This window comes from Kogia breviceps, chromosome 8, assembly GCF_026419965.1.
Source record: "Kogia breviceps isolate mKogBre1 chromosome 8, mKogBre1 haplotype 1, whole genome shotgun sequence".
Classification (NCBI taxonomy): domain Eukaryota; kingdom Metazoa; phylum Chordata; class Mammalia; order Artiodactyla; family Physeteridae; genus Kogia; species Kogia breviceps.
In genome coordinates this window covers 64,294,445-64,315,469 of record NC_081317.1, presented here as the reverse complement: position 1 = coordinate 64,315,469, position 21,025 = coordinate 64,294,445, and the positions used below count along the sequence as shown (strand labels likewise).

Genomic DNA, 21,025 nt, shown 5'->3' with positions numbered 1-21,025 from the left:
CGTATAAAATGATGTTTATTCAAACACCCAATGAGCACAGCCATACTCTACTTTCTATAACTTTTGTCCAAAATATTAGTTTTATACATACATACATTCTTTTTTAAAATATTCTTTTCCATTATGGTTTATCCCAGGAGATTGGACATAGTTCCCTGTGCTATACAATAGGACCTTGTTGTTTATCCATTCTAAATGTAATAGTTTGCATCTACTAACCCCGAATTCCCAGTCCATCCCTCTCCCTCCTCTCCTCCCTGTTGACAACCACAAGTCTTTATCTCTATGTCTGTGAGTCTGTTTCTTTTTTGTAGATAGTTGAAGAACCTTTTTTTTTTTTTTTAACACAGTCTCTCTTTATAAAAGAAATAAATATATTTCCATCTGAGAATTCATGAAACTCAGGTGTCACGAGATGTAGCATAAACTGATGGCTACTAACAAGAGTTACCTAAAATACTTGCGGAAAGAAGGAAGACAGAGAGAAAAGAAGGGAAGTGGAGAAAGAAGAAATCTACCCAGCACCTCTGATAAGGGCTGGTCTCTGGAACACCCAATCTTTTGAGCTGAGAGGCAACCGAAATTGTTTATACTTCTCAGGAGAAGGAACTAAAGTATCATTTTGGAGAAATGTCTGAGGACTGCTCATCAAGGGGAAGTACAAAACCTTATATATGGAGGTCATTTATTTCTAGTCTTAATGACTAGGCTCAAGTCAACTTTGGATATGTCACTTGGACAATCCCCAATTGTAAAATTTACTGACATTATTTCAACAAATATTTGAGTACATGCTTTGTAACCTCTCCTGTCTAGGTGCATACAAGCATGGATAAGTCAAACATAACACCTGCCCTCAGGGGATAAGCAATACCAATTTCATTCCTGTTTAAAAGGACCAAAAAGATCCAGGTTGTTTGATTTAGAAAAATAGAGTCATTGAAGCACTGAAATAATAAAACTGAGTGAATAAACTTTTATAAAAACAGGTATTTCTATGTGTACCTGTCTGCATGTATAAAAGGGTAAATTTAGTTTCTTCTCTTTATTTTCAGACTCTTTTGCAAAAGTTGCCATTAAAAGGCACAGCTGATAATGCAATTTCAGCACAGAACATACTCAATAGGAAATAACTAACCAGAGAACTAAAGATGTGCCTTCTTTGAGTCTTGCTGTGTTCTTTTTTTTAAATACTAACTTTGAAACTGGTAGGTTGTCCCACTTAAAGCCCTTGATTTTAAATTGCCATTTCTTTTTACACCCAATTAAATTGTCACTGTAATGAAGAACTGTCCAACTTAGTAGAACTGTGAGGATCTTCTCACTGCTGCTTTCTGCAGTCTTAATTTGCAGATGCTTTTGCCTAAAATAAGAATTTAAAGTCACCTCCTCAACAATAAGACCTATTAAGCTTCCACCAACTGCTATTCAAGACAGACAATGAAGGAACACTTGCTTCACACAACGACCCTCTGTGGGGTATAGCAAATGAGATATGTTCCTATAATACTATGATATTTGAGCCCTGAAAAAGAGATCACCATGCCCCTGATTCTCTGATAAAGATTAAATAAAGACCATATATACAAAGGTTTTGGTACTTTCCAATTAGCTCAGCAATTCCAGTAATGGAAAATATTCAAAAAGAACAAACAAACCTGAATCTGGACTGTTCATTTTCATAGAAATATACTGTGCACAAAGCCCTGAATGGTGATCAAAGATTCTTTGAACAATTTTCTTAATGAAGGAGAACTATTTTCTTGTTAGATTATCAGACCAATGGTGAGGGGTGCTGATAATCTCCATCAGCCAGAGGTTTGAAGGAGAAAGTCACGGGGTCATAAACACTAACTCAGCTCAGTTCCAACACAACTGAAATGACTAGCATTGACCTTCTCTCATCCTGTGTTGCATCAGAAAAACATTTAGGAAGCACTCTTTTAATCAGCCTTTTGAGAATTCCTAAGTCTTCCTTAAAGTGCACACTTTTAAATTCATTTTCTTTTTCAAGACCATCCGTCCCTTACATTCCACGCTTTCATGCTCTCACAGCTCTCTTTCTACTCTTGCTAAGGGGAAATTCAAGGATGATGACAAAATGCCCCTTTTGTCAACAAACCCAGTGGCCCTTCTTGCTGCCATTAAGATATTTTTCACATATTCCCATCCTTGTACTTGGGATCCAAAAAACATCAGTCCCTGTTACTCTTTCATGTCACTTTATATCACTTGTACCCTTTGCAACACAGTATCAGAGGGCAACATGAAGTAGTGAATACAGCACAGGATTTGGAGTCAGAAAACCTGGTAATCAACCCCATTTAATATCTGTGAGATTTTGGTCAAGCAACTTCTGAACTTTGGCCTCCCTGAATTTATAGATCCTCCACAGTGCAGGCAGATCCCCTCAGTAAGTTAGTCAAATACTGAGCAGCCTTCTCTTTCAGGGTTGAGGATCTCTCTGGCTCTCAAGGAAGAAACACTTATACATTCTAAAATCCACCCATTCCCAAGCTGACCTGCACGCTTGGTGATTCTTAATTGTGCAGGAAATTTTTTTTCTTTTATTATTTGTATTTATTTATTTATTTCTCTTTTCCAATAATCTGTAAAACATGAACATGTAAACAGGTTTTGTGATGTCTCCTCAGTGAGAATAGAAATCTGAAGATCTTGTAAATATTCATTTTACAGAAAAACTCTTTAAGAAAAGCAGCCCCAACCATGCCTGTCTTCCTCCTTGTCTCTTTTTTGACATACAAGACAACATGTCACTCACAGAGAATAAGCTCAGAAATTCATTTGATGAATTTTGTAAATAATAACACTAAACTTTATAACTAAATTATATTAAAATAAAAATTATGAATCCGTTAGTGTCTTGCAGACAAGACTATTTTGCTTCAGGGATGGTGTTGGTGTTGGTGTTGATGTTCGGATAGAAAGAGAAGCGATAGAAAAATTGGCCCTTTTAGAATGGAGGAATAAAACATAACCAGATAAAGTTCAGTTAACAGGGGGTTGGGGGAGGGATCCTATGTGAAGCATACAACCATCCTCATGGAGAGTGCAGCATGTGTTCACTCCATGGGTACATTATATGTTAAGCAGAAGAGGAAGCAAACAAAGCTAAGATATTCTCCATAAATTTAGGGACTCAGAATTTTAAACATTTGGCAAAGTCCTTTTAAGTCTGCTGATCAAAGGGAGTGAGTCGGGAAAGACATTCATCCCACCATCTGTTAGACGCACATCCACAATTAATATTCTTTATCAGTCATATATCTCTTAGTTTCATCTTAGTGGTAGATATAGATTCTATAACACTTGAAACTTATGAAATTTTAGAGGTCTACTTTATGAAAACAAATGCAAAAATACTACTTTTGCAAATTTAGGAAAACAAACAAACAAACATACAATCAACTGAACATACGACTAGGCCCTCCCAGGGCTTTGGAAGGCACCAGGTAAGTGAGGGCCTTGACAGTGAAGTTTCCTTAGCTGCAGGGTAAATCTGTCTCTACCTCAACTCCACATCAGATTACTTCCCCTCCACCATACCCCTCTAGATTTTCTGGCACCAGAACACGGCGATGGTTTGGTGAGGGCCTTTGACCAAGGAATCATCACTGGAAGACACAAGAGGAATGGCCTCTGGGCTTAATCAACACTGTTTGCATGTAGTTGGTCAGGCTTTTTAAAACATATCATATCAACATATTTTGTTTGTTTTTGAGTTATCAGAGCCATCTTTTAAACATGTTGATACGAAATTAAGATAAGACTAGCCAAACCCCAGTCCTACTGGGCAACACTGAATGTCCTCCTACCTCTTTGTAGCTGGTTTATGGTAAATTACTGCAAAGTATGATTTAAGTCCCAGTGAACTCTTCCTCCTCAGCAATGATTTAGCTGTCGATAAGCTGAGACACGGGATTTCCATTTGCTGTTGAGTGGGTAAGTGCTAACTTTATTCACGCATCTTCAAAAAAGATTAATGGGACTCCCAGTTAAGTCTGCTGTAGCACTTGATGTCAGTTTATAACAGGCTTGGCAATACCTGGAAATTCAAATCTATCATCATAAGATATTATGACATGCATAAAACTCAAGTGTAAACAGAAGGTTCTTTAAGGTACAGGGTTCTAACACAAGTTGATAGGCCTTAGGAAGTAACAGATCTAAGAATGTTCCTATTTTGAAGTATACGCTAATGGATTTTCCTCAAGGGTAAAAGCACCTGAACTTCCATTTTTTTTAATAAATCAATATTTTGTTATGAAAATCAATTTTGTTTAAGGAAGTTGTCTGAGGAAGAAGATGTTTTAAGGTATTTTATTAGTACACATTAAAATCATTTCCTATTTAGGTATGCTTTGTCATCTCCACTCAGAGCAAAAAATAGTTATAAAAAATGGTGCCGTAATAAAAACTCCTTTTACTATTAGTTGGGAGAGAAACAAATGGGAATATTACTTTGAAGGTAATTACTTAAGTTTTTTATTGCATCATATTTTCTCAAAACCCAAGCAAAGTATATCCCAAATCTTTCTACGGATAAAATATAATTTTCCCTCAGAACATTTTTACTCATCAGGAATAAAAGGCAAGTTTAATTTTCCTGTCAGTTGAGGCGTCATATGTCAAACACATTTTACATTTCAACAAACCTTACTGTCATATTGATGGAATCCTCAAGGAGACATTAGTTCTTCTTATGCAAGTACTAACTTAGAAAGGCGTAAGCTGAATTACTGTGAGCACACCTCTAAAAATAGATCTCATTATCCCCAATGACAGTATATACGTATAACTGCCTTGTCGTTTTGACCAAAATTATGGTTTCTGTCAAACAGAGATTGTAGCTTCCTTGAAGGCAGGTGGTGGTACTGTCTTTTCCATCTTTTTAGTCCCAACACTTGGTGTAATCCCTGGCATAGGGAGAACCATATTATCAAATGAATCAATTCATGAATTTAATACAAATTGCTTCTCATGCACTGTGTGCTTATCTTAGATGTGGAAGCAATGCATTCTGTTATTTCTGATTTTTAAAAATAAAACATTACATGAAGTAGTTCTGGACGAAAAAATATTTAGAAATGCCTTTGTTAAACTTGTCACTTGCTCACTCAATCAACCAATATTTACTGAAAACTTAAAACATGTTGAGCACTGTTTAGGGTGCTCAGTCTTGAGAAGAGCAAAGTCCTGCCTTCATGACACTTCTAGTCTAAGTATGGAGATAATTCTGTTGCGGATAAAAGATTTTCTCTTAAGTACACTCCCTAATCACTTATGTCAGGATGACATTCAAATTTTAAACACTCTGTGGAACCCACAGTAGCCAATTGGTGGCTCACGCATCTGGCCCATAGAATTATTAGTGGACAAGGCAGCACAACTTAATGACTATAAAGTATGTGTTGCCCTGGCCTTACAGAGATGGCTCTGCCTGTGCCAGAAAAGTCTGCTTTACAAATATGACAGTGCCCTTTAATCAAAATAACTTAAAATGAATTATTGATAATTGTAATATTACTGGTAGTAATCGTATTGGCAAGACTAATGATATCCTCCATAATGACTCACATTAACTGAGTGCCTGGCACTTTGCTAAAAGCTTTATGTGGATCATCTCCTGGAATCACCCTCTCAAGTGCAGGCAATAGGTCTTATTATCTCTACTTAACAAAGAAGCTGAAGCTTAGGAGAAATGTGAGCAAAGCCACAGAGCAAATAGTGGAGTTAGGATTTGAACTCAGACATCTGTTGGCAGCACCTGAACTCGTAACCACACCTTTTTTCACTTCCTACATCAAAGGCAGTAGCATAAACAATCTGGAAAAAGAAAACAAAAAACAAACAAAAATCCTTTTCCATTACCTCTTTAAAAGTTGAAACAATATATGAGATTTTCCCACTTCTTCTGAAATACATAAATAATGATGCTACATTTTCAAAGATGTTAAAAAAATTAAAGGTTTTTATCTATTCTGTGATCTGGGATTGTCCAGATATAATAGAACAGAAATCTCATTTTAGGTATGACCTTAGTTTGACCTAGATGGTCCAAGCAACTGACTATCGGGTCCTAATGTACAAGAATTCTGAAGACTACAGGAACGTGTGTTAACACAACATTAAGCACAAATGTACTAGGGGGAAAAAAGAAGTCAAAATTCTTAGATATTGCATATTAGAGAGCATTGTACCAATAAATGATCTTCAGTTGTTCCAAATAACTTGGTAATGCATGTATATTTTCAGACTCTCATATTATCGTATTTACATGTGAAAAGCTGATTTTTAGTCCTTTGGACTAAGCAATGTTTTATAAGGCACAGAAAACTTCTTTTCCAGAATTGGCAATTCTACCCTCTTTCCCATCACCATAGACAGGCACTATTCCAGATGCTGAGGATTCAGCAGTGGACAAGAGGGCCAAACCAAAGAGCTCAGCTTCAGCTTCAAAGGGATAATGGGAGAAGGCAGCAACTTTTATATCTGAGTCACTGTGCCACATCTAAAGATAAGGAGCTTCAAGTTTAGACATAAGTAATGTGTCTAAACCCATATAGGTCAGAAACAGTGGACTACTGATAGGAACCCATGTCTATCTAGCTACAAAGAGCATTCTCTTTCCATTGTGGTTCCCTCTGTTTCACTACCTCTATTTGTAGTGTTCATTCCATTTGCCTTGATTTTCTGGGTCTCAATCACACTCTCCATCCTACAGTGACTAGTGAAATAATGATCACTTTTGTCCATTATACGTAGAGTGAGATTAACTCCTGCCCAAATGGTCTCAATACACTGTATGTGTTTACATAACCATATCTATATACCCCTCTTTATATGTATACATTCTTTCCACAAATATTTGTTGGGTGCCCAATAAATGCTAGGAACATCTCTAGGCCAGGGAAAAATATAATGGAGCTTATAGGCAAAGGGAGGAGGGAAACACAAAAGTTTCAAGAAATAAAGAATATAATTTCACATATTGCAAAGTGCTATGAAGCCAACAGGTCATACACACACACACCACACTATATACGTTGCATGTATAAAACATATATATATATACACATACATATATATGCAAATATATTTCCCAAACAGAATTTTTGGTTTAACTGTACAAGGTGTAAGTATTGATAAATAACAATCAACTGTACTAAAAGCTATCAAGTTTTTATGAGCTAATACTTTCCCACTATATTTAATTTCTAGTTGTCTGATAAATGATTGATCTGTGGTTACCCATGCAATTAAAAAAATACTCAAACAAAAAGTATTAATACAAACTTAGAAGGATAGAAAATATCTGAAAATTGTAACAATAATTTGCTAGTCTCAGTCATGATACACAGTTTCACTCTTTTAAACAGCTCTTTTGGTGCTATATTCTGAAAAAATGTAGGCTCTCTTCTAGGAAAACCCAAACTGAGATCAAATTTTATTGCCTGAACACACACATATCATCAGGTATGTGAGAAAAAAAAATTGAATAGGGTTACCTTGTGGCCAAAATCTACTCGTTAAAAAAAAATCCACTGTGTGAAAATAATATATGCATATTTAATGCAAGGGTAAAGTTTAAAAATCAAGGGTAAATGTTAACGATACAAAAAATAAGGGCATGGAAAGTTCCGAAATGTAAATTAAAACACAAGCTCATTTAGAAACATCACAGATTAAGACAGTCTTTAAATTTTCCTGCTATCTTTAATAAAATATATTAAGAATACTAGGATGTATGTCATCATATTTGTGTTTAATGTGGCATTAATTCACAAGTCTTTTTTTTTTTAATAAGATAAAATAAGTTACTTGCTCTTCTAAGGAGCTATATAACTAGGATTTTCATAATTAAACCCTAGATGAGGCATTTGGCATATCTATGCCCTAAATCTCCCCAAAATTATTCATGTACAACTTTGAAAACTACATCTTAATTAGTAGCTTAAAATAAAACTAATTTTGAAAGCCAGAAAGTTGAATTTTTAAAATTGTTCAAATTTTATCAATGAAAGTCAACCAAATATCCAGTTTTAAAATATAAACATCAATTGTATATAAAGGACCGTGAATTGTTTGATACGTTACTTTAAGTATTTTACTAAACCTCAGCAAATTTCAACTCATATAGAGATGGTGAATATTAACTTAGTCACATGATTTCTCACTTGTGTAGTTTAATCTCTTTGGCCAATGAAGTATGTCCCAACCTCATTTTCTTCTACTACTACTCTTTTAACTTCTACTCTATTCTGAGCAACTACTGCTTATACCTACCTGTGATGGTTAATTTCATGTTCAACTTGACTGGGCCACAAGGTGCCCAGACATTTGGTCAAACCTTATTTTGGGTGTTACTGTAAGGGTGTTTTGGGATGAGATTAACATTTAAATCAAAAGACCCAGTACAGCAGATTGTTTTTCCTAATGTGAGGGGGGCCTCATCCAATCAGTTGAAAGCCTGAATAGGACAAAAAGAATGACCCTCTCCCAAATAAAAGAATTCCTCCTGCCTAACTGCCTTCAAACTAGGATACTGGCATATTCCTGCCTTCAGACTCTGAAACATCAGCTCTTCCTGGGTCTCAAGTCTGACAGCCTTCACACTATACCATCAGCTTTCCTAGGCCTCCAGCTTGTTGACTCACCCTGCAGATCTTGGGTGTTGTCTGCCTCCTTAATAGTATAAGCCAATCCCTTATAATAAATCTCTTTACATATATAAACAAAATAAGTATAAATATACATATACTTATATTGGTTCCATTTCTCTGGAGAACCCTAATATACCACCCACACCCACCATCAAATATTTAGCAATTTCTTACCTGTGTATGTAATCAGGTTCATGAAACTTTCTCTAACCCTAACAGTCTCTCACACTAGCTCTGCCTGATAAAACCCTACTTAGTCTTCAAGCCTCAACACAAAGACCTCTTCCCTCCCATGATGCATCATCATGGTGGAGTTTTTCCACTTTGCACACCCATAGCACGTCAGCATTGTTTTCGGTCACCTCTGCTTGTCTGTGGGTGGTGAGCTGGAAGAACATAGTTCTTTCTGGACAATGTCTTATACATCAAAAGTGAGTATCTGAAGGTCTAGAATACACTGTCACAACATAATACGGCAGGGATTATTTCTGACTGGGTAAAACCCAAAGGAAATCTTAGCTGTATGACCAAGAAAAAAATCATTTCAAACTCTCTGGACCTTGGTTTCTTCCAACAAACGTAAGAGATTTGGCTCGGTACACCAAATTCCCTCCCAGCTCGAGATTTCTACGGCTCCATTAACAAATCAATCAACAGTAAACACTCACATGACTCAATATTCATTTTAAAATTATCTTAAATAATATAATATGAAGCCTAAAGCAGAAAACTGTTCTCACTTAAATGCAGTAATTCACAAGTGCACTCATTCTCTCTGAGCCCTTTTAAGACATAACCCCAGCATGGAAAAACAAGTGATAATGATTAAAAGAAAGCAACATGCATCACCAACAGGAAGGTCCTTAAAAGACTGATCACAAGGAAACACTCAGAGCCTCAGCTCACACACGCACATTCTCCGAAATATAATGTTTTAATGTTTTTCTGCACTACAGTCTCCATGGAACTGTTCACATGGGCTCCTGCCTTTGTCAACACTGATACGTAAAGAGTAGTTATTAGTTAAGTACTACCGAAAGTCAGAAGTTTCTGTTTACTTATATGGCTCTGCCCACCACCACCTCTTTTCAGCACGGAAATGCAGTACTCAGAAAGGCTTTATCATGTTGGTATCAATTTATTCTAAGTACTCAACTATTTTATAAGCCTCTTCAAATAATCTTCACTCGGTACCATAATTGTCAGCAAGTTTGTTCTGTGTTGGCCATCCTTCCTTTTGTTTCAGTCTTTCATAAAAATCCTTCTGTGTGACAGTCAAGCAGCTGTGCTTTGTTCTTTAATGTTCCTAGCTTGGATCCCCAGCCGAGACCACTTTATAACATAAACGGCAAAGTACCATTTTCACAGCAGGGACAACTGTGTTCATCTTCAAAAAGAGGCATTAATAAAATGAGACTGTAATGAACATGCTAATTCTGATCACAGGGTAGTACACAACGGCAGAGTCGACTGCCTTCTCCCTGAAAGATGGTAAAAGTTGTTTTTGTTTTAAACAACTGCTATAATGGCTTACATTTTGTTTTTTGAAACAGACATATTATGCAAACATTTCTCTCCATTTCCCAGTGAAATGCCTTTTCTGTCTCATCCAACTGCTCACTGTGTTTTACTGTATCAGTAACAGTCACCTTCAGGGAGCATCTTTTTTCCATCTTGCAAGAAGTGACTTGTTGAACTAGGCACGTCACCAAATCACAGAAAGCTAGAAAGCAGGGATCTGAGTGATCACCAATTCAGTGCCTTCCCTGTGCACATGGTGCCAAGATAAATAAAGAAGTAAAAGAACAGGGAAGTTAATAGATTTGCTCAAGATGTCACAGCTATTTTGGGACAGAGCCAGAGCTGGAACTCAAATTACTGGAGACCTGGACTTGAGGACTTTGTATATTATGTCTTGATGGTGATTATTCATAAACTATGATGCACGTATGTGGAGTAGAACCTCAAATATAACTGCCATTTCATAAGGTACACCTGTAAAACTAGGCAACTCAATTGCCTCATGTTTGGTCAGCTTTTTTTTTTTTTTTTTTTTTTTTTAATTTTTGCGGTACGCGGGCCTCTCACTGCTGTGGCCTCTCCCGTTGTGGAGCACAGGCTCAGGACATGCAGACTCAGCGGCCATGGCTCACGGGCCTAGCCGCTCCACGGCACGTGGGATCCTCCCGGACCGGGGCACGAACCCACGTCCCCCGCATCAGCAGGCAGACTCTCAACCACTGCGCCACCAGAGAAGCCCTGGTGAGCTATCTTTCGTTGACAACACTTTTATTTTGTTTGTGCTCTAGGAACAAGCTAGAAGATAACAGCAACAATGGTATATATCATACCCTGTTTTGTTGTGGTAGTGCTTGTGCTGGTTTGTGGATCAGTGTTATTTCAGAATGGGCAAGTCTCAGAAGATAATCCACTAAACTTAGAAAAATGATATAGTACATGCTGTTTTGGATGACAAGAAAATGTGTATTTTCTGATTACTACCTTTAAAAAAAGCCTACATTCAAAAAACATGACATTTAGACATCTCAGACTATCAGAGACAAAGTTGACTAAATTTTTCTAGAACTTTCTCTTAGAGAGGGGGAGTCATGATGTGAGCAAAAAGAAGGGATTCTTCTTTTTTTTTTTGGCCATGCAGCACAGCATACGCATAGGGAATCTTAGATCCCCGACCAGGGATTGAACCTGTGCCCCCCGCAGTGGAAGCACAGAGACTTAACCACTAGACTGCCAGGGAAGTCCCAAGAAAAAGGGATTCTTGGTGTCTTTCTTCTTGTCTAAAACAGGCAGATGCTCTTGGACTCTTATAGGAAAGGAAAGTCTATGGAAGGTGATATCTCAATTTCCCTGTCCAGTGGTAGACGAGATATATCTGAGAGAACATTTTCATCCCCAGTTATCATTATACAGATTTACATTTACAAGTAATGTAATACCTTTGGACAGGAGGAAATTGTGGCCAGTGAACCAAAGATTCAGAAAGAACCAATTCCATCTGGATGATAATCACTCTTCTTAAAACACCCTCGCTGGTCCTATACTTTGCCCTTCACTGAAAGTTTAATATCAAATCCAAAGTCCTTAGCAGAATCCCACAATTAGGTAAGACTCAACCCTTAATAACCACTCAGTGAGATGTGAGGCCTTCACTTAAAGTTCTGCGTAGAAGGGAAATGTGTATGACAACTATGCACAGCCCCTTAAAGTGCTATAGAACTATGGAGATGGTGTGTTCTTGTGTCTCCACAGGCAGGGCAACCAAAAAAAGTTTTAAATGACCTGGAGGCCATAAGTACCACATTCAACCCCCCTTCTCCCACAATCTCTTCTATGAACTGCAGTCTACAGCGTATAAATGGTAATTGCTCAAATATCTCATTCCAGGGTATGTTCAGCCTGAGCTTGTAGTTATCTTTCCTTATGAAAACAGTTTTCCAGAGCGAGGGTAATTTAAAACAAGCTACAGAGGGAAAGTTTTCCCTGAAGTACTCCCTTCAACGCACATGGGTGGTCAGAGTATTATTCCAATGTCTTCCGCATTAGCTGTACAGGTCAGATGATTATATCTCCAATTAATTAGGTCCTCTAGTAGCCTGTGTGAAATAAATTAGTGATCTCCATCCAGTCCACTTAGACAAAACCCATCGTGACAGCTGGCACATTTTTGGCATTGTCAGCAGAGTGGGTAAAAAGTAAATGACCCATGCGGACAAAATGGGCATCTAACTATGGGTAGTGGATGAAAAGTGCAAAGGATTTTCCATCCACTGCAGAGCAGAGAGCTTGAGTATCTGCCAATGTGATTTGCAAGAAAAAGTGAACTTAAAATGAGCACGAAGCCCATCAACTATGGAATGAAATTCTTCATATTCATCTAGTTAACTGTTCACAATGTTCATAATCTAGAAATGTCAGTTTACCACTGGAATATTTGTAAAGACTATTACTAATAGGATTACTGTTATTTAGAAATTTTAAACGAAGAGGTAACTCTAGGAAACAAAATAATTCCCAATCCCACTTATTTCATCCTATAAGGATATATAAAATATTCTATTTTAAGGTTATGTTTAGACTACGTTTTCATTATCCAAAATACCTTTGAGTTTTTCTTATGAAACATTTCCAAAATTGCTAAACATAGTCTTAAAAAAATAAGGTTTAAGTACTTTACTAGAATCATAAATTTTCATACAAATGTACTTATATATGACAGATATTCACATAGAAATTCAAGATTACATAAAAAATTTCAAATGTATTTGTTTTATGTGGGAGCTAGTTGGATAAAAGCAGATGAGATGGGAGGACCCCAGTCAGCTGGGAGGCAGGAAAACATAAATCCGTATGAATGTCTATGTAAAGTGATATTTTCCTCCAACTTCTTTTTAATTCCTTCATCAAATGCATAAAGATTAAGTCAAGCCAAATGGCTGCCACTGTTTCCTTTTAAGGGGTTTGTTCAAGGAATTCAGAAGGCGAAAACACCTAAAAGGTTTCTAATAACTTTTACTTGATTGCATCTTTGTAATACGTTTTCTACATAATAGCATTAGTTATAAACTACATGAATAAGCAAAGATTAAAATTTTAAAAGAAGACCAGCGAATCTGATTTAGCTTCCTATATGAATGGCCCCCTAAATTATTCAACAATCTTCAGACCTTTTATCTAAGTTTATGTGAACATATACATGTATATCCACATATGTACATATTTCTAGTACATATTACAGTATGTATAGTCTCCAAGGTCCCTTTCAGCTCCCAAATCTGACTTCTAACTTCTAACTGCTCTTTTTTTTCCTAAAGTCTTATTCTTACCTAACAGATTTTACTCCTCCCTTTACCTTTACAAATATTTAGAATTCATTTCTTTTAAAACCCATTCATACAGTTCAATTATCTATAGTTTACAGACTATGATTTCTACTCTCACTGATTGGGCTTCCTGTCCCTCATGAGTTGGAACTGGCTTTCATGCTTTAGAATTGGTGCCTGTGAGCCCATCTGGGAATAAATGACTATCTGGGGTTGTATGGCCTGAACTGTGGTGGTGTCTCTGTGGGGTGAGTCCTTACATGGCTGTCTGTTCCACACTCCATGGGATTCACCATTTCTGACCAGCTTTTATGTTAGCTTCTGGGTTCTAAGTATTGCATTGCAGAAATAGTGCTAGAATTCTGACCTTGTTCAGAAAGCTGATCTAGCTCCTCTTATTTTATATAGGTCTGTGTCCTGCGGGAGAGTTAAAACTTCAGCCCTAAATCATATAGTCCATTTGGTTATTATGTTGGTTTATAAGATTACAAATTGTCTCTTATCTGAGGCTCTCTCTCTGTTTTGAACACCTGGAAATTTCTTTCATGTTTGTAAACCTAACCACACATTTAATTTTATTTTCAAATATTTTATCAACATGTCTATATGTTTACAGGGGGATGGAGAATTTCCTATATGAATACAGTGTGTCATAATGGCCAGAAATGTAGCTCAAATTTGACTTGTTTGTTTTTAAGCAGCATTCTGTTACATCCAATTAAAAGATCTATATCCAGTTGGTCAATATTTCCCCTAAGACTCAGTAAGATTTTATAGTACTTAAAGCACATTGTAGGATGTATATGTAAATATTGTTTTCTAGACTTCTCAGGTTGACTGATTAATTTTGGTACTAAATAAATCTAAAAGAAAAAATATATATATATATATATATTTAATTTTTGAGGTACACGGGCCCCTCACTGTTGTGGCCTCTCCCATTGCGGAGCACAGGCTCAGCGGCCATGGCTCACGGGCCCAGCCGCTCTGCAGCATGTGGGATCTTCCCGGACCGGGGCACGAACCCGTGTCCCCTACATCGGCAGGCGGATTCTCAACCACTGCGCCACCAGGGAAGCCCCAGAAAATACTTTTGATTGTATAAAACATACAAAGAAAAATACATGCCTCAAAGTGAGGGTGGGAGGGATGGAATGGAGGAGAAATGTTCTCACTTTATATATGTTCCTCTAAGATTATTCAATTAGGATCTCTTCTTTCTAATTCCCTTCATCTGAAGAAAGGCTATTTTACTAAGTTGTGGAATCAAGCAAAGCGAAGTTTAAAGCAATACAAAACAAACAGACAAATGCAAGTGTGTATGAGAAAAAAACAAAGACACAGAGGGTTAGTCTGGAAATGTCAACTATGACGCAAGCCAAATTAGGCACTATTCTTATCACTATACAAAAGATTGAATTATATATATAATACAACAGAGCATTATTAATCACTAGCCATTATTCTCTAGCACTGTCATTCTAAAGGAAGTCTTGGAAGTAGACACACCGTACTACAGATTTAGCAAGTCATCCCATGCTTTGGGCACATTGCATAAGCCACATAGCTGGAAACACAGAAGGGGACACACTGTTTCCAATCACTTTGTATCAAAAGATGTTAGTTCAAGAAATATAAAAGACTGAAACAAAACACTTTTTTTGGACATAAAGAAGAAAGGTGCCTTTCTTGTTCTTGATTCCTCTGCTTAATAAGAACTCATCTTTAGGTAGTAGATATTCCTTTAATTTTGCAAACACCAATGTCAGCTTTAGTAATTTCCAAAAAGTAGTTGCTGACCTAGATATGAAAAATCCACACAAGTGAAGCTAACATGCAAAACAGTTGCATACCCTGCTTCCTATCAAGGTTCTTTACCAAAAATCAAAATGGTATCTGGCATTTGAAATCAGTACTTCTTTGGGATTTTCTTTCCTCTCCCTGACTAGCATTTTTTAAGTCCCAGGAGAGAAGGCACCCTCTGTCTATTTAAATAAAGTTTGACCCTAATCAGTATTTTACTTCAATTCATTTCCCATTTAAGTGTCATGACAACTGTAGTCTTTTCAATGATTCTACAAAAGAACACCTGGGATACAGAAATTCAACGACACAAGCAGCAGCCTTGAACTTGAGTACTTACCACGTAAAACCGTGAGTCTGGTGGATACACTTATTTCTCCCACGTTATTCGAGGCCACACATTCATAAATCGCCTCATCTCGCGGAGTCCGTAAGGGTTGTATTCTGAGAACTGATCCAGATCCATCGTCAAACTCTATTACCTATTAGAGGAAACAATAGCTGTCACAGGTGTTGTTACTATCATCTGCCTCTCAGCTAAATCTCTTAATGCAGTGGTGAACCAGCCATTAGGCTCAGAATAAACTCAGAAGCATTTTGAGACTGAATTTTGATACAGTGATGAAACAGAATAATTGCTCTAATGTACTGAATCCTATACTGCAGAATGGAAAGACATGAAACTACATATGCAAAAATGTAGATTTCTTGGCTCTGCAGAAAACCATCCAGGGTTTAATCATGAAAATATTCTAGTATATGTATCTAGGGCAATGTGACATTTTTATTAATTTTTGCAAGAGACTTGCTGCTATGATGGATACACTTCTTAAATTATTCTGTCTCTGATAGCACATATGCACATGTGGATCCATTCAGTAATTGGACGATAAGGTGAAAAAATAATGTATGCCACCACTGATAGCTCTTCTGGTTTAAAATGTCTCATCCTGAACAGTACAGATGAGTAAACCATGAAGAGAAACTGCATAAATCTAGTACTTAGGCAGCCAATGAGATGGCTTTCATAGCCCCAGAGACTGATGGCATGCATTAATTTTGCCATAAATCATTCCAGTATTTGTTCTAGCTTAGCATTTTCTGCATTTTTAGGGCATTCTTGCTGTAAAATGGAGGCTTGCTTCACCAGGCAGAAAATTAATGTCCTAAACAGTAAGCCTGAATTCACTATCATTATGGACTCTACTCTGAAACAGTTAAGCAATCCTAGGTATTTGTCACCTAATCAAGTAGTATTTTTTAAAAATTATGTTGATAATATTGATAAATATGCATACAAAACTGTAGAGTCCTCTACCTGTCTTTTCTATAACTCTGCTGTGTTTTTTCAGCTGTTCACTGAGATGGTGGTTTGGTGGGGTTTTTTTGCATTTTCCTATGAATAATATATCCATGTGCTTAAATTGTGAATAAATTAAGAATGCTTTATAAATATATTTACAAGATGATCAATCCCAGATTTTGTGTATAAGTGTCAACATATGGAAAAAAGAGATTGAATGTTTTTAAGATATGGCCACTTCAAGCCCTTTCTGCATCCCATTTACATTCTAAGTTCACAGAGATAGTCAAAACATCCCATTTCTCAATACACCACAATTTATTTTCAACTCTATTAAAAATATCACACACTTTAGAATGAATCTACTATGCAACTTGGGAGAATAAAGTTTCATAGTTACTGGAATCTTTGTCAAATATGCTATAATTAAAATACATATATACATATATATATATTTGAGCATCCTATAGCTTAATGTAGAGAAAGGTTTAAACTTCTTTAATACTAATTTAAATTTTGATTGTTTTTCAGTTTTATTAAGAAATAACTGACATACATCACTATATAAGGTTTAAGGTGTACAGCACAATAGTCTGATTTACATATATTGTGAAATGATGACCAAAGTAGGTTTAGCTAACATCCATCATCTCATATAGATACAATAAAAGAAGAAATGTTTTTCTATTTATGATGAGAACTCTTAGGATCTACTCTCTTAACTTTTGATTAATTGTTACATGTCATTGCATGCTTACATTTCTGAACTATTTCCTAGGTTTAGACCTATTTTCTTCAACAAACAATATACACATTAGATGCTAATATTGTAATCTCCAATTTGCAAACCCTATTTAACACCCAGTATTAATTATGTACCTACTCTAGGCCAGATGCTATATTTGCCACTGGAGATAGAAGAGGGAACAAAATCAGTCTCACTCATACTCTCATGGGCTTTAGAAATTAGTGAAACCAAAATATACAATATACTGTTACAGATATGAAGGATTCACAGCCCAAGACTCAGTACTATTTGATGTAGCTGCTTTGTGTTAAAATAATTTTTTCTGGATGTTTATATGACACTCAATAGGAATTATGTACTGAGCAGACTTCAGGCTTTGAAATGTTTACTGTTATAATTTAAACTTTGTTACAAGAGTTTGTCAAGAAGCCATCATCACTAGCAAGCATGATGTCAAACTTCTCTTTGACAAAAAAGTCAATTTCATTTAAACTAAAAAGTATATGTGCACCAAAAGTCACACACACATCATTTCCTATGACAATGTAGGAAATATTTCTCAAAGATTAAGATATTCTTTTTATTTATGTTTAAATCACTGTAGGTATCTGATCTTCAAACAAACAGAATTTAAAACTTACCATTTGTAAACTACAGGCCAGATTTCAATTTTCATCAGTGTAATTATGCTCTTTATGTATTTGGTCCATTTACTGCTCTTTGAGAACTGGTGAAAAATGAATAAACTCACAATGTTCTGAATTTTGTCGTTGCTATGTTTCATTTAACTGGGAATTGTTTTAATTCGCCAAACTGTGAATTAGGCTATAAAGTAGTCAGAAACTCAGGTAAGAGGAGGTGACTTTTACATTTTGGGTCAGTTTGGAGGTCTAAGTACTCTCTAAAAATCAATCTATTCTCTTCATATCTTAAATAACAGGCATGATATTGTGTGCTTCTTCCAGTTTTTCTCTATATAGCTTATCACCTATTTTTCTCCTCCAGAATGAGCAAATTTATAAACCATAGGCTCCTTAAAAACACCCAAAATAATTTCTGAATTATGTATCATCATCTTCAATGCACTAAGCTTTCTTGAATAAATGAAATCGACTTCATCAGTAGGTTTACCAACTATCAACCTGGTTGGGTATGTTTCTTTCGGAGCAGTTCTTCACACTAACATACTGGAGCTAAGTTCTCTTTCTAGTCCATGCTACCTGTAAAACACAGGTGTGAAGTATAATGGACAACTAAATTTGCTGTCCAGTATCCATTCCCCTTCTTCCGGATAATAGGAACTTGAATTCCCTTTGGGAAACACTACTCCCTCATTCCAAGCCATGGGGTTGGATGGAACTGATCTCATTCCCAGTAACTGAGGTAGATTCTGATTAACATAAATGAGTTAGTCTGTAACATCCAGCTGTCCACACAGACTGGTTCAGTGATGATCACGTAACTCAATAAGAGCCCATAGCACAGAATGCTCTCACTCATCCTCTAGTCTTGGATGTGGGAGGATGTGAGACTGCATCTTGCCATCTTAAGGGGAAGCAGTCTGAGGATGAGGTTACCGATGGATGCTAAGAACACTATTTGAGCCCTGGTACAAGTACGACAAAAGTCAGTCATCTGAACCCCCAAATTCCCTTTTTAAAAAAGCTGAAGCCATCTAGAGTGAAGTTTTCCATCACATAAAACATAAGGAATGGCAGGCATATCTCAGTGATTACAACACCTTGTATCAGAGAAAAATAAGCAAGTAACACACAAACCAAAAATTCAGCAGTTACATTCTTCCCCCAGAGAAACAGAACAATGGACCTAATACCTCAAATCTCTGATTGCTGACTTTCTTTCCTTTTTTGTTCCAGACAATTTTAGGTCTTGGGTCTCCTGTCGCTTGGCAGATGAAAGAGGCAACTCCACCAGAGACCCCTGTCTGGTCAACGGGAGTTCGTGTAAACCTTGGAGGTGCTGAGATAAAAAGAAATAAACATCGCAATTAGATGGAAAGTGGAAACACAGACCATTACCCCACTGCCATTACTCTCTCCAGAGCCCTCAACCCTATTTTAGTCAATACATACATACATACATACACAGATAAATATACAAGGATTATAAAATTAGGAAAGCACCTTTTACATTTGGGGTAGTTAAAAGGGGAGGGAGGTAATTTTCTGGTGAAGTTATCTGCTACTGCTTTTATTGCTGAAATCTGTATTAAGGCAGAGATGCAAGAACATTTGAAAAGCAACATCACACATTAATTTTTACTACCAGTATTTAAAAAAAGCCAATTTGTCCTCTGTAACAAAATGAGCTCATCAATCAAAGAGAGTAAAATTTTAGCTCTTTCCTTTGATGCCACTATCAGGACATTGCCAGAAAGCAGCAGTGCCACTATTCAAATTAGTGACATTTAAGAGAAATTCTAGGAAATTTTAAAAAGACAAGAAATACAGCCCTGAGTTAGACGGTTTGGCAAGAAATAGAAATAGGATAATATGGTAAAGTGACTCTAACCCAGATACTGTGTGCTGCCTTACTTTCAACTTAACTCCACAATTTGCATAAAAAGATGAGTCAAGAAGCCTCCAAAGTCATAGCAAAAAAAGAATTTCTGTAAAGAAAGATGTAGACTTCAAGATTCCTAAGGACGAAAGTCTCGAACAGTTGGAGGTTTTTGAAATGTCCTCTGTCTCCTTTAAATGTTCCTAACATACACTTTCCCTCTTAAAAGCCTGCTTGTTATCCACCTGGTATTTCCAGATCTAGAAATCTATTATATGAAAATTATATAAAATGTAGACAAATATTTATGGACAAAGATATTAACCATATATTTTATTTACAAAGATTATAAGTACTCAAAACATCAATTATTATAGGAATTGATGGTGAGATAAACTGGCATAATGATGGAACATTATACAAATAGTAAATGTTGTAATTATAAAGTTTTTATTATATGCCACGAGAAATACTTATGACTCAATGGTAAGCCACAAAAGCATCACACAAAATTACAGATGAGAGATATCAGGTAAAGAAAAATGCACCCCAAAAAAGATAGGACAAAATATGCTAAAACATTAACGATGGTGGTTTGGGAGAAGGTATTTTAATTATTTTTCCTACTCTTCACATTTTGCTTGCTTTTTTGAGTTTTGACAATTATGTTATAGTTGGACATTTTTTAAACTCAAAAACATTTTACTTTCCCATTTTATTTTCTATTTTCTTACCCCTATTACAAATTTTATCTTCCCTCCAACCTATTTTCAGTGATACGTCATTGAAAAGGTTTTAAGTAACCATAGCTAAAGTTTATTTTAAAAACTATCCTTAGATGCTAAGTAAGAAGAAAATAGCAAAGTTCATCATTGTTTGCTCATCACCAGTATTTTCTCTGCCTTGTTTTCATGTTTGTTTCCCATGTGATGCTCCTGCTGGCCTGATGGTGTGTATCCTGACCCTCATCTTGATTTTCCTGGAGTCAAGGAAGCCAGATTTCCTTCTCAGCTCCACCATTTTGTATGTGTAACATCTTGAGGGGGTGCCTAACTTTCCTGTCTCTTAACTGTAAAAATATGAAATGTGAAATAAATTATTTTGTAGAGATCCCTTCCAGTTTTAA

General features: G+C 36.3%; 1 protein-coding gene across 50 annotated transcripts in view; it reads right to left on the bottom strand.

The window, feature by feature from the left end:
- Positions 1-21,025, bottom strand: part of PTPRD (protein tyrosine phosphatase receptor type D) — a 2,126,684-nt gene that overhangs the window by 301,493 nt on the left and 1,804,166 nt on the right. For all 50 annotated transcript variants that reach the window (XM_067041545.1, XM_067041546.1, XM_067041519.1 and 47 more), the window contains 2 exons: positions 19,214-19,359; positions 15,669-15,810 (listed from right to left, as the gene is read on the bottom strand). In XM_067041545.1, the coding sequence (XP_066897646.1) occupies positions 15,669-15,810; positions 19,214-19,359 (288 nt within the window). The remainder of the gene's footprint in view (positions 1-15,668; positions 15,811-19,213; positions 19,360-21,025) is intronic.